The sequence below is a fragment of the Cebus imitator genome, unplaced genomic scaffold (genome assembly GCF_001604975.1).
Source record: "Cebus imitator isolate Cc_AM_T3 unplaced genomic scaffold, Cebus_imitator-1.0 Scaffold321, whole genome shotgun sequence".
In the NCBI taxonomy this organism is placed as follows: domain Eukaryota; kingdom Metazoa; phylum Chordata; class Mammalia; order Primates; family Cebidae; genus Cebus; species Cebus imitator.
This window is the reverse complement of record NW_016107636.1, coordinates 2,101,984-2,117,261: the sequence shown is the minus strand read 5'-3', so window position 1 is coordinate 2,117,261 and position 15,278 is coordinate 2,101,984. Positions and strand designations below refer to the sequence as shown.

The 15,278-nt window shown below is 36.2% G+C and overlaps 1 protein-coding gene across 1 annotated transcript in view; it reads right to left on the bottom strand.

The window, feature by feature from the left end:
• The window catches only part of IMPG2 (interphotoreceptor matrix proteoglycan 2), a 111,291-nt gene that overhangs the window by 91,921 nt on the left and 4,092 nt on the right, over nucleotides 1-15,278 (bottom strand). The window contains exon 3 of the mRNA XM_017504354.2: nucleotides 3,845-4,011. Within this exon, the coding sequence (XP_017359843.1) occupies nucleotides 3,845-4,011 (167 nt within the window). The remainder of the gene's footprint in view (nucleotides 1-3,844; nucleotides 4,012-15,278) is intronic.

Here is a 15,278-nt window from a genome sequence, read left to right as displayed (position 1 = left end):
GAGGGATGTGTCAAGGTCTGGCCTGAAGAGGCCCTCTGTCCTCAGTCTGCCACAGCCAGCGTGTTGGGTTTTGGGCGATACCTCTTGGGACCAAGCTGTTCAGCCTCCCTGGAGCCAGCAAGGGAAAGGCATGGCCTGGGACTACAGAGATGGCTTTCACCCCTTCCCAACCCTGGAAGCTTAGTGTGTTAGCAGCTATCAGACCAAGTGTTGGCTGTTGCCCCTCCCTCAAGGAGCTCAAACTGCTTAGACAGCAGGCAGCTGCAGCTGTGGTGCTGGTCGCCCCTCCGCCCACGGGAGCTCAGCAGGATTAAGCAGATTCCAGCTTAGTGGCTGTTGAAAAATCTGTACAGCTCTGTGGTTGGGACCCTAGGCCCCAGTGGCAGTCTTCTGATCCGTGGGTTGCCCAGTTCCATGGAAAAAGCACATTTTCCCAGGCTGGGTAGCATGCTCACTGCCTCCCTTGGCTGGGGACCACCACACCACACTGCTCTTCCTTCCTCTCCGTGGGTCAAGCCAGCCACCTAGTCAGTTCTGATGACAAAACTCTGGTACGTCAGCTGCCAGTGCAGGCTTCACACACTGTTATGGTTCTTTTGGATGGAAGCCGCTGACTACCGCTGCTTCTAGTTGGCCATCATGGCCCCAGCCCCACTTTTAATTTCCTTCAAGAACTTTTCATTTGCATTTACAACTCGGCTAACTGTTTGGTACAAGAGACCTAGCTTAAGGCCTATCTCAGATACGTTCTTCACTATGCTTAACCATTTCTAGCTTTTGATTTAAAATGAGGGACATGCTATTCTTTTTTTTCACTTGAACACTTAGAGGCCACTGTAGGGTTGTTAACTGGCTTGATCTCAATATTGTTGTGTCTCAGGGAATAGGGAGGCCTGAGGAGACGGAAAGAGACTGACAAACACTCACTTGGTGAAGCAGTGGAAACACAAACAACATTTATCAATTGAGCTTGTCATCTTACATGGGTATTGTTCATGACACTCCAAAACAATTATAATAGTAATTGTTATTGGAATAATCAAAGGTCACTGATCACAGGTCACATAAGAGATGAAAAAAATCTTTTAAATGTTTGAAATATTTTGAGAATTACCAAAATGTGAGACAGAGACACAATGTGAGCACATGCTATTGGAAAAATGGCGCTAACGACTTGCTTGACACAGGGTTGTCGTAAACCTTTGATTTGGAAAAAATGCAGTATCTGTGAAGTACTATAAAAGGCAGTACAATAAAACAAGGTATGCCTGCACTAACTCCAGGATGGTGATTCCTATAGCAACATTGACATCTCAAACCCCTATCCTTGGCTTTATATGTAAACATCAACGTGAATTGCTTTAATATCAAGCAATTCACATTTCACACAGGTGGTTCAAATGAACACATCAAATGTGAACTCATTCTCCCTGCCACATCTACAAAGCTGCTTCTGTGCCCCAGTTATTGGTCTTAGTTACCCAAGCTAAAAACTGGAAGGCTTCCTGGGCCATTCTTCACCCTGTCTTAACCCATCAGAGTCCTACTAATCTTGTTCCTATTTACATCTCTCAAGTTCCCTTTGTCTATTTCATGGTCTGGTTGGGATCTTTATCCTCTTTCTCCTGGAGTACTGAAGCCACACCCTAGCTTGTCTCTCTGCTCCAGTTTTATCTCCTATAATCCATCCTATGCCACGTAGAAACCATAACAACCTTTCTAAAATTCAAAACTGCCCAATCAGCTCCTGCAACTTACCTACCTACAACCCTTCCACGGTTTCCTGTGATCCTACAGAGTTAAATCCAAGCTTGTTACATTATCCACTTTTTTAGTCTGATCTCCTATCATTCCCAGTCCACCTTTTTTATTGGCCCAGGTCATTCCCTACAAACACTTGGCTCATGCGCCTTTCTGCCTACCCAGGCAACACATCATTCCCTTTATCTGCTTTTTCTATTAAATAATTATTGGAAGTATAGTTTCTATGCCTTCAGATCTAAATTTACTAAAAGTTCCACTTGTAAGAGATACATTCCAAGATAAGATCAGAAGACTGTGCTCTTATGGTAATACTAACACATCATATATATTTACTACAGTAACGCTGATCACATATTATGGACACAATGAAGATAGGCAATGCAGTTATAAGTCTAAGTATGTATATGTGTGTATATGTCTATATATTTTCCATTAAATAGCTATCCCATGTTAGCCACTACAATTCGTAAAATTGGGAATGATTGAGAAGGGAGGCCCAGTGGTGTGAAGAAAAGAATATGGATTTTAGAAAAGAGAACTGGGTTTGGATTTAAGCTCCACCATATCTGGTTTTATGTTATAGAATAAAGAATTTAATAATTCTAGGTCCTTATCTGTAAAATGGGGACATTACCACCTCCTTATAAGGTTGCTGTTATAACATCTAATAATTTATTAATGAGTTTAATACATGACATGGCACATGGTAGATATTGAAAAAATAGTAGCTATTATCATAGTAATACTGAGCAGTTAAAAACATGACAGGCAGAAACTCACGCAGTAACTTTGATTAAAATGTGCAGTGCCATGATTAAAAGTTGCAAAATTTATCTTTGGTCCACCCACATTTATCAAACCACCCTTCTCTCCCCAACTTCCCCCATTTAATGAGATCGTGCCTCTCTTGGGCTAAATGTTAAAAGAAAATAATTTAATTCTTCTACTATAAATAAAATCCAAAAATAGAATAGGATAATATATTTTATTACCTTTATGATATACTAATCTAATTTGATTAGACACATAATAGCTCAGTTATTCAGTCAATAATTATTTACTCAGTCTCTGTAAGGTATATAATACTTAGAACCAGTATTTAAAATAATCTTCATAAAATTTACTGTGTTAAGTAAAAAAAGACAATGTGGTTATTGCTTATATGCTCATTTAAACAAATATCTACTGCATATTTACTACCTTCCAGGAATGCAAAAACGAACAAACAATGACATAATCCTTGCCTTTTGACTCACAGAAATTAGTCACACATACAACTAATAATCATAAAATATAAAAAGTACAGTATTAAAAATGAATAAATAATTGTGGGAGCTCAAAGAATTATGGTAACTAAATCCCTAAGCTGCGGGTTCGCTCCTTGCAAGGGAGGTTACATATGAGGACATAGAGGAACTGAATAGATGCACAGGGAGATATACAGAATAACAGACAGCATGAACAATTTGCCACATATGTCTGGACAGTTTCACTTTCCTGTCATGAATATATATGTGCTACATGAAAAGGGAAAAGTGGCAGGTAATTTGTCTTTATGCAGGTTTATTTATCCTTTGCTAAGAGTCAACCAATGTCTAAAACAAGGAAAACAAGTAAGCACACTCATTATTAGAATCATACCTATGCCTTACTAAACATTTATTCAAATGAACTACGTCCTCTATCTTAGAGTCATTGCTATTCATTCTGAGTCTGTAACATGTAAAACTCTGGCAAAAATGTTTGATTCTCACAGATTTATATTCTTAGCCTAAACCTTTGCTGAATATTATTTCTAAATATTTGCATCTGTTAACAAGGCTGAGGCTCTTATCTGATTTAATAATGTCTTCTTTTTCTTTATGGACAGAATAACATGAAAATATTAATAATGTATATTATAGAGGCCAGAGCTAGGAATAAAAGACTAGGCCACGCCCTAGGGCAGCTTACTCACATAGCCCAAGTCAACGAAAGAGTAATAGAGGCATTTGCCACTTGCTTTTTCTTCCTTTAACCCTTAGCTGTGTGTATGCCCCTACAATAGCCCAGGAATTCCTTCCTTTGTTTTGACACTTACCTTCATGATTAAGCTTCTATGTTCCACAGACTCACTAAAATTTGTGCCCATTTCAAATATACTTGTGATTCCATCCTCACACAAATTCATCCAGTAATGATATTCCTCACGCCCAGGAAGTCGATCCCAAAAAGTCCTGAAGGCTTCCCAGACAGCTTCCTGACACACTAGAAAATAGAGAGGTGTTTTTATAAAAAGCTAACATGCTCTGGGGTTCTCACAATGATCACAGACTGATTTATACAGATTCCCTGAGACAGTCAAGTGTCCTTTCTGGAGGGACATAGGAATGATTCTCAGTCAAAGGCTGTCTGTATGTATGTCCAGTTTAAATTTTTCATTTCTGAAGATAATTTATATTTCCCATTACTTTCTCTTGCAAAGGGAATTGATTCATCTCTTCACAAGCTGGAGTGTCTCCCCCATCTCTTTAAAAAAAAAATCCATGTTTATACTTTACAAAAGTGGAGCTGATATTGAGTATCTGGTATGTAATCCAGTGTTTTTATAATGGACACTGTGATTTTCAGTTTCCTTAATTTCACAGATATTCTCCTAAAGCCATAACTTCAAAAACTACCTTCTTTGCTTTTCAGGATCATTGGGGAAGGAGACACTGATATTTGTGAACGGACTGGAGCTTTTTGGCTAAATGCTGTGACATAACTGCATTGCATCTACTTGCTCAAAAAGTCATCAAATATTTCTGATTTAAAAAAAAAAAGTTTTTGAAATTTTCCTCAAAGCTTAAAGGAAGCAGAAAGTACTACATAAAATCAGGTAGAAGATATCACCCTGAAATTATCATTCTCAAACTACTATATTTCATATCTGAAAACAGAAAATAGTAATTACTCTTTTTTATACATAAAAAACTTATGCCCACACAAAAACCTGCACGCAAGTATTTAAAGTTGCATTTTTCATAATTGCCAAAACTTGGGGGTGATGAAGACGTCCTTCAATAGTTGAAATCTAAAATATTATTCTCTAAAATATTATTCAGTGATGTATCTAAAATATTATTTAGTGATAAAAAGAAATGAGCTTTCAAGCCATAAAAGACATGGAGAAAACTTTAATGCACATTACTAAGTACAGGAAGCCAATCTGAAATGACTGCATACTGGTGATTCCAATATCGTTCTGAAAAAGGCAAAACTATGGAGACAGTAAAAAGATCAGTGGTTTCCAGTGGCTGGGGGAGGGAGGGATGAATAGGAGGAGCACAGCAGATTTTTAGGGCAGTGGAAGTACTCCATATGATACTATGATGGAGGATACATGTTGTTATACATTTGTCAAAACCCATAGAATGTACAACACAAAGAGTGAACCCTAATGTTAACTATGAACTTCAGTTAATAATAATGTGTCAATATTGTCACATAAATTGTAACACATATACCACAATAATACAAAATGGTAGTAAAAGAGAAAAGTATTGAATGAGTTGAGGGAATATATGGTAACTCTCTGAACATGCTGTTCAATTTTTCTATAAATCTTAAACTGCTCTAAGAAATATAGCCTATTAATTTAATTTAAATATATATATATACATACACACATACATATGACTTTAAAAATGATATTCAGGAAAAATATGTTGCTGTATTAAAAGAAAAACTAATCAATGTATTTGCTAAGTTATTCCAAAGCATCAGATCTGAAAGGCTGCTAAATGAGATGTCTGCACATTTCGTATAGTACTGAATGTACTGCTGTCCTGTAACCATTCCAGAGGTGCAGGACACTGCAGGTAACACATAGACCAGGATGAAAGGGAAAAGGAGGAGAGTGGTAAGACAGAAAGTTAGATTTAACAAGAGATCAAAAAAACTATTTTTCATAGCAAGAAGATTGAATGCACATCAGGCAGTATATTGAGGTGGAACCTCTAGACTCACAGAGTCAGACGATCTAAGTTCCAGCTCTAGCTTTACTGTGTACTAGTTTGATAACCATGGGTAACTTATCTAACTATTCAAAGCTTCAATGGACTCGTCTGTCTTTTTTAACAGGATAATTACTGCCTTATTAATCTTATCTGTGAAAGTACTTCACAAATTGCAAAGTGCTGCATGAATATCATATAGTATTATCATGTTCAATTCTGATTGTCCAACAGTTATTTGATGGAAGAAGACAGTCTAAGCCAAAACAATTTTTAAGCTTTAACAGATTTTTCAGAGAAATGCAAATTAAAGTATCCACACACAAACCAGAATGACTGAAATTTTTTAACATGGACAACACCGAAATTTGGCAAAAATGCAGAGCAACCAGAAGCCTCATATTTAGTAGGAATGTAAAATAGTACAACCACTTTGAAAATAAATATTGTTTCTTATATAACAAAATATACACCAAACCTATTGTATTGGTCCATTCTCATACTGCTATGAAGTAATACCAAAGACTGGGTAATTTATAAAGGAAATAGATTTAATTGACTCAGTTCCACATGGGTAAGGAGGCCTCAGGAAACTTACAATCACAGTGGAAGAGAAGCAAACATATCCTGCTTGATATGGCAGCAGGAAAGGAAAGCGTTGAGTGAAGTGGGGGAAAGACCCCTATAAATCCACCAGATCTTGTGAGAACTTGCTCACTATCACCAGAACATCATGGGGGAACTACTCCCATGATCTAGTCATCTCCCACAAGGTCCTGCTTCCAACACATGGGGATTACAATTCAGATTAAAATTCAAGATGAGATTTTGGGTGGGGATACAAGCAAATCATATCATTCTGCCCTGACCCCTCCCAAATCTCACATACTCATATTTCAAAACACAATCATGCCCTTTCAACAGTCTCCCAAAGTCTTAACTCACTCCAGTATTAACCTAAAAGTCCAAGTCCAAAGTCTCATCTGAGACTAGGCAAGTCCCTTCCACCTATGAGCCTGTAAAATCAAAAGCAAGTTAGTTACTTTCTAGATATAATGAGAGTACAGGCTTTGGGTAAATACACCTGTTCCAAATGGGAGAAATTGGCCAAAATTAAGTCAAATATTAAAGCTCCAAAATGATCTCTTTTGACTCCATGTCTCACATCCATGTCACACTGATATAAAAGGTTGGCTCCCACAGTCTTGGGCAGCACCACCCATATGGCTTTGCAGGGTACAGCCTGCCTCCCAGCTGCCATCACAGGGTCACATTAAGTATCTATGGCTTTTCCAGGTACATGGTGCAAGCTGTTGGTGGATCTACCATTCTGGGATCTAGAGGACAGTGGTCCTCTTCTCACAGATCCACTAGTCAGTGCCCCAGTGGGGACTCTGCGTGGGGGTTCCAACCCCACATTTCCCTTCCACCCTGCTCTAGCAGATGTTCCCCATGAGGGCTCCACTCCTGCCCAGAACTTCTGCCTGGATACCCAGGCATTTCCCTACAGCCTCTGAAATTTAGGTAAAGGTTCCTGTACCTCAATTATTGACTTCTGTGCACCTGCAGGCCCAACACCACATGTAAGTCACCAAGGCCTGGGGCTTGCACCCTCTCAAGCAACAGCCTAAGCATTATGTTGGCCCACTTTAGCCATGGCTGGGATGCAGGGCACCAAGCCCAGAGACTGCATAAAGCAGCAAGGCTCTGGACCTGGCCATTTTTTCCTTCTAGGCCTCCAGGCCTGTTATGAGAGGAGCTGCCATGAAGACCTCTGACATGCCCTGAAGACATTTTCTCCATTGTCTTGGTGATTAACATTTGGATCCTCATTACTTATGTAAGTTTCTGCAACCAGTTTGAATTTCTTATCAGAAAATGGGTTTCTTTTCTATTGCATTGTCAGGCTGCAAATTTTCTGAACTTTTATGCTGTGCTTCCCTTTTAAACATAACTTTCAATTCCAAGTAATATCTTTGTGAATACATAAAACTGAATGCTTTTAACAGCACCCAAGTCACATTCTGAATGCTTTGTGGCTTAGAAATTTATTCCACCAGATACCCTAAATCATCTCTCTCAAGTGCAAAATTCTGCAGATTTCTAGGGCAGGGGCAATATGCCACCAGTCTCTTTGCTAAGACATAGTGAGTCACCATTATTCCAGTTCCACAAGATCCTCATCTGCATCCGAGACCTCCTCAGCCTGGACTTCATTGTCCACATCACTATCAGCATTTTGGTCAAAACCATTCAACCAGTGTCTAGGAAGTTTTGAACTTTCCCACGTCTTCCTATCTTCTTCTGAATCCTCCAAACTGTTCCAATCTCTGCCTGTTACCCAGTTCTGAAGTTGCTTCCACATTTTTGGGTATCTTTATAGCAATGCCCTACTATGTGGTACCAATTTTCTGTATTAGTCCATTCTCACACTGCTATGAAATACCCAAGACTGAAGAATTTACAAAGGAAAGAGATTTAATTGATTCACAGTTCTGCATGGCTACGGAGGCCTCAGAAAACTTATAATCCTGGTGGAAGGGGGAGAAAACATGTCCTTTTTCACAGGGCATCAGGAGAGAAAAGTGCTGAGTGAAGCCGGGAAAAGCCCCTTATAAAGCCACAGATCTTGTAAAAACTCACTCAGTATCATGAAAACAGAACAGGGGAACCACCCCCATGATCTAATCACCTCTCATGAGGTCCCATCCCCAACATGTGGGATTACAACCCAAGGTGAGATTTTGGGTGGGGACACAGCCAGACTATACCATCTATGATCCAGAAATTTCCTCTTAGGTATTCCTTTAAGACATCTGTAAGCATATAGCCACAGAAAGACTTATGTTCAATGCCATAGCATCTTTATTCATAATTACTTAAAAATGAAAACCACCCAAGTATCCATCAATAGAAAAATAAACGAATGGCCATATAATGGAATCATAAGGAAATTACTATTTCATGTAACAACATAGATGAATCACAAGGGGCTGAGTGAATGAAGCATTATACAAAAAAGCACATACTATTTGATTTATATAAAGTCCTAGGAAATTGAAAATAATCTATGAGTTTAAAAAATGATTTAAAGAGTGGCTGCATACTAGAATGGTAAGTATTTGGGAAGGGATATAAGAGAACTTTCTGGGATAATAATATCCTAAAACTTGAGAGAAGTTTGGGTTAATATGTATTAGTCAAAAGTCACCAAGTGGTACACATAAGATTTATGCATTTTACTCTGTAAATTTCACCTTTCAGAAAGTAAACCAATATTGAGCTCTAGTTAATGATACTCACACAGAAATATCTAGGGGGAATTGTACAGTTGTCTTCAACTTATGAAATACAACTTAAAAAAAGATGGCTCACACCTGTAATCCTAGCATATTAGGAGGCCAAAGTAGGTAAATCACTTGAGCCCAGGAGTTTGAGATCAGCCTGGGCAACAATGTCTTGTCTCTACAAAAATTACAAAAAATCAGCTGGGCAGGGTGGCACATGCCTGTATTCCAGCTACTCAGGAAACTAAGGTGAGAGGATCATCTAAACCCAGGGAGATCGAGAGTGCAGTAAGGTGTAATCACGCCACTGCACTTCAGCCTGGGTGACAAAGTGAGACCCTAACTAAAAAAAAAACAAAAAAAAAACGTGTTTAGAGAGATAGATAAATAATAAAGCAAATATAATAAAACGTTAACTGTAGAACTATGTTGTGAGAAAATGGGTGTTTATATTAGTCTTTCACTTTTCTGTTTAAAATTTTTTCATAAAATCTTTGAAAAGCATTACTGTGTGCTGAAGAAATATAGTTGGAAGGAATATGGGAGAGCATCCAGAAGGGATATAAATCACCAGGTTTCATAGCAGACCTTCCCTTGACCTCTATTCTAGCTTCGCAGAGTGAAGCTGTCTCCTATAAATTATGCTTTGGACAATGTTTTCTCACTTCCTACAAAAAGCTCTCTCTCTCAGTAGTTCAATGCTTTGTCTAAAATATTCCATAAAAATTCATTCTTTTAAGTTACATTTAACACTTTTATACCTTGTAGGCTATTAAAATGCAATTACCAGAGTCCCATTTCCAGCATGAAGAGTGAGGCGCTACACAGATCCACTCCCCAGAGAAACTGGCAAAAATGATTTTGAAAACAATTATTTAAAAGCTCTGGAAATGGTCCTAGGGGCACATGACAAATGAAGAAGCATTTGCTCAGAAAAATCTACCACAACTAGGTTAAAAAAAAAAATAGGAAAATCAGTGATTCTAACCAGGGCAATTAGGCAAGAAAAGAAAATAAAAGGCAGCCAAATTAGAAAAGAACTCTCTATTTGCAGATGACATGAGCTTATATCTGGAAAAGCCTAAGGAATCCATTTTAAAACTAGTAGCACTAATAAACAAGTTCAGCAGGGTTGCAAGATACAAAACTGATATATAAAAATCAGTTGTATGTGTATATGATACCAATGAACAATCCAAAGATGAACATAAGAAAACAAGTACATATACAAAAGCATCAAAAAGAATAAAATACTTAGGAATACACTTAAGTCTCCCAAAATGCAAAACATACCCTGAAAACAAAAAATATTTTTAAAAAATAAAGAGCTAAATAAATGGAAAATCTTCCCATATTTATAGATTGTAATATTTAACACTGTTGGATGTCATTACCTCCAAACTGATTTACACATTCAGTGCAATCCTATCAGAATACATGCTGACTTCTTTGTAGAAAATGACCACCTTACTATAACATTTATGTCAAATTGCAAGGGACCTAGAATAGCCAAATAATTTTAAAAACAACAGAGATGGTGAACTCATGCCTGATTTCAAAACTTACTACAAAGCAAAGACTACAGAATTGGCACGTGAATAGACATATAAATCAATGGAATACAATTGAGAGTCCCAAAATAAATCATGTGTCATGGTCAAGTGATTTTCAGCAAGAGTGTTAATATCACTCAATGGAAAAGAATAGTCTTTTCAACAAATGGTGCTGGGACCACTCGATAGTCATGTGCAAAAGAATAAATTTGGACCCTTACCTCATATCACATACAAAAAAAAATTAACTCAAAATAGATGAAAGACTTAAATGTACATACCAAAACTATAAAACTCTTAGAAAGACATACAGGAATAAATCTTTATGACCTCAGGTTCAGCAATAGATTCTTAGTTATGACACCAAAGGCTCAAAAAATAGATAATTTGAACTTCGTCAAAATAAATTTTGCGCATGAAAGATACCATCAAGAAAGTGAAAAACCACAGAATGGGATAAAATGTTTTCTTTTTTTGAGGGGGGGATAAAACATTTTCAAATCATTTATCTGATAAGGGATTTATAGCCAGAATAGATAAATAATTTACAGCTCAATAAAGAGACAACATAATTTAAAAATGGGCAAAGATCTAAACAGACATTTTTCAAAAGAAGATATACAAATCAGCAACAAGCATAGGAAAAGTTGAATGTCATTAATCATTAGGGAAATGTAAATCAAAATCACAGTGAGACTTCAAATCCATGAGAATGCTTATAATTTAAAAAAGAGAGAGAGAGAAAACAGTGTTGCCAAAGACGTGAATAAATCAGAACCATCATACACTGCTTGTGGGATATAACACAGTAGAGTTGCTTTGGAAATTAGTCTGGCAGTTCCTAATGTAGTTAAACATAAAGTTACTGCATGACCCAGAAATTCTACTTCTAGATATTGATTGACCTAAGAGAAATGAAAACAACCCAAATGCCCATTGACTGACAAATGTGATATATCCATACACTAGAATATTATTGAGCCATAAAAAGAAATAAAGTACTGATACATGCACAACATGGATATGAACTTTGAAAACAATATGCAAATTAAAAGAAACCAGTCACAAGAGGCCATGTATTATATGATCTTATTGTATGATATATCCAGAATTCACAATTCCATAGAGACAGAAAGTAGATTAGCAGTTACTTAAGCCTGGGAAGATGGGGAAGGGAGATAAAAGGATAAGAGGATGACAGCTAAAGGTTCTCATGTTTCTTTTTTAGGTGATAAAAATGTTCTTAAACTGACTGTGGTGATTTGGTATATCTGTGAATATACTAAAAAGCCACTGAATTTTGTAATATAAATGGGTAAATTGTATAATATATGAATTACGTCCCAGTAAAAGCTGTAAAAAAATAAAATTCCCTCTGGAAAGGTAATGCATCCTTAATCCAATGGCTTTTCAATTGGGAGCTATCTGACAAGAAGTTTCAGCTAACTTGGAATAACAGGATTCAGAATGGTTACATTTTCTGAAGCATTTGCGTAGCTCAGAAAGGAGAAACCTAGATAGGACACTATAGGCAAAAGAGAGAAGAACAAAATCAGCATGATCTCCAGGCAAAGAGGTACCAAGGAAGGCAAAATTCCATCACAGACAAATACTGCATACTTCACTACTTGGCCTGCAACTAAACAGTTCAGAATTCTTATCCTTGACAAATAAGGATATAGCCTTTAGTAACTTCTGAAGAGAGCTTTAGATAGCTAATCTACAAATGCCTCTCTTACTCCACCGAGCCCACCCACAAAGGGTCATAAAATGGCACCCATGCAGGCCAGACACACGAACAATAGTAATAAAGTACGTTGTACTTTATTGAAAAACCTTTAATCAAAACACATCATTGTGGATAGAAACTAAAAGCCTGCCATTGTTCTTACTGCTGTTTAACAGCTGATACAGGTATTCTGGTAACGCTACTGTTCTGCTTAGTTACCCTGAACACATTCTTCTTCACAGTATTAACAGTATATCGTATTTTTACCATAAAGTACTTATATGTAAATAGGTATAAGAAAATGATTGCTTGTTTGTAGCATGTAAATTCAGAGTCAGGAATGATGATGACACCAAACAACTACAGATTGTCTACATGGGTGCCTGAAATAGTGACACATTTGCTTTCTGATGGTTCAATGTACAAAAACTTATTTCATGCACAAAATTATCAAAAACATTGTATAAAAATACTTCAGATGTGTGTATAAGGTATACATGAAACATAAATGAATTCTGTGCATAGATTTCAGTCTCATTCTAAAGATACCTCATGTCTATGCAAATATTCACAAACTCAAGAAAATGTGAAATCCACAACACTTCTGGTCCCAAGCATTTTGGATGACAGATAGTCAACCTGTATTGATAAGATGGCAATGCAATTCTCCCCTAATTGATTTACAGAATAAAACACAATCCCAATCAAAATCTCAGCAGCCTTTTGTAAAACTTGGTATGCTAATTCTAATATTTATATGGAATTGTAAAAGACTGCATACCCAAACAAATTTGAAAACAGAACACAGTTGAAGAACTTACACTATCTGATTTAAAGATCTATAATAAAGCTTACAGTAAATAAGACAGTACGGTATCGGCATAAAAATAGAAAAATAAGTGGAACAGAATGAAGACTGCAGAAACAGATCCACCATATATAAAGACTGACTTTCAACAAAGGTGCAAAGGCAAGAAAGGGCAATCTTTTTTAACAAATGGCATTGAAACAATTAACTACGCATATACAAAAATATTAACTTTGATTCATATGTCATAAACAAAAATTAAAGCAGATCACAGATCTAAACCTAGAACCTAAAAACTGTAAAATTTCTACAGGAAAAGACTGAGAAAAAAACTTTGTGATCTTACGTTAAGCAAACTTAGATCAAAAACTAAAAGGATGCTCCCCAGAATAGCCTGATAAACTGGACTTTGTCAAATGTCAAAACTTCCACTCTTTAAAAGGCATTGTTAAGAAAATAGAAAAGGCAAGCTACATATTATGAGAAAAAATGTATGCAAAAGATATGTTTGACAAAGAACTTATATTTAGAACACACTAAGAACAATTACAACTCAATAACAGACAAGGAATTCATTTTCTAATGGGCAAAATATTCAAATAGACTCCTCACTAAAAAAGATCTATAAATGACAAATAATTATGTAAAAAAAGTGCTCAAAACTGTTAGTCATAAGTGGTTAAGTAAATACAAATTAAAACCAGAATAAGTATACATCCACTAGAATGGCTAAAGTTAAAAAAGACCAACTATACCAAATGTTGCAAGGATGTGAAGAAAATGGAATCCTACCACACTGCTGGTGATACAGTCATACTGGAAAACTTGACAACTTCTTAGAAAGTTAACATACACCTATCACATGACCCAGATGTTCCACTATTATGACTCAGTAGAAATGAAAATCTGTTCACAGAAAAGCTTGTACCCAAATGATCATAATTTTTTCCTTGTAATCAGTAATAACTAAAAACAACCCAAATATCCTATATTATACCCATAATATAGAATACTACCTAACAATAAAAGCCAACAAACTACGGATACACAAAAAAATGCATGAATTTCAAAATAATTACACTGAGTAAAATAAACAAGACCAAAAAAGAGTACTAAATAAACATATACTAAAGAGTATGTTCCATTTTTATATAAAAGTATAGAAAATGCAAACTAAATATATAGTGATAGAAAGCAGATTCATGGTTGCCTCAGTATTGGGGTAAGGAGAGATAGTGGGGAAAGTGGGGATTATAAATGGTCATAAAGAAATGTTTAAGAGTGATTCATAAGTTTATTATCTTAACTATAATGATGGTTTCAAGGATATATTTGTCAAAACTAATGAAATGGTATACTTTAAATATATGCAGGCTATATTCCATTAAAATACACCTCAATAAAGCTATATTTTTAAAAGTCCAACAAACTTTTTTTTTTTTTAAAGAGAGGGGTGTCCAAGTATGCTATCTAAGTTTACAAATCATTAGGTTAAATATAGTTGCATCTTGCTTAGAAACACTTATCAAATTTGTTACAACATTTAGTAATTGATACCAAATTCTCTATGAAGGAAAAACTGAGAAAACCATTAGACTAAATTAGCTTGGTAGAAAAGGCTAAGACTGAAGAATTCCCTCCCTCGAAATCGCAAACATTTGGTGTTACGGGCATAATACAAATTATCTCTTCAAAATCAAGCAAGACCTATGTTGAAATACTCATTTCTCTCCATTTTTAAAAACATAACAAATGAAATATTTATTTTTTACCATGACAGTAACAGCTGTCTCAGCTATAATCTTGATGTGGTGTGCCAACCACCTTAGCTGTATGAAATCCTTTTTCAAGGATCTTATTCACAGCATCTGTATTTTAAAATCAATTATTCTAGGAATACTTTATTTTCATTATTGTGAGCTTCTTTTTCAACAGTATTTCTTGAATTTATAAAAACAAGAGCAAAGCAATCAAAAGGTATGACCAAATCCCTTACATGATTGGTCATTTCCTCTTCACTATTTAATCAGCTGCCAAAATATCTATATAGTCTCATTTTAAAATAATGAGACCCTGTCTCAGTATGGTGAGACCCTGTCTCTACTAAAAATACAAAACAAACAAACAAAAACTAGCCAAGCATGGTGGCAAGTGCCTGTA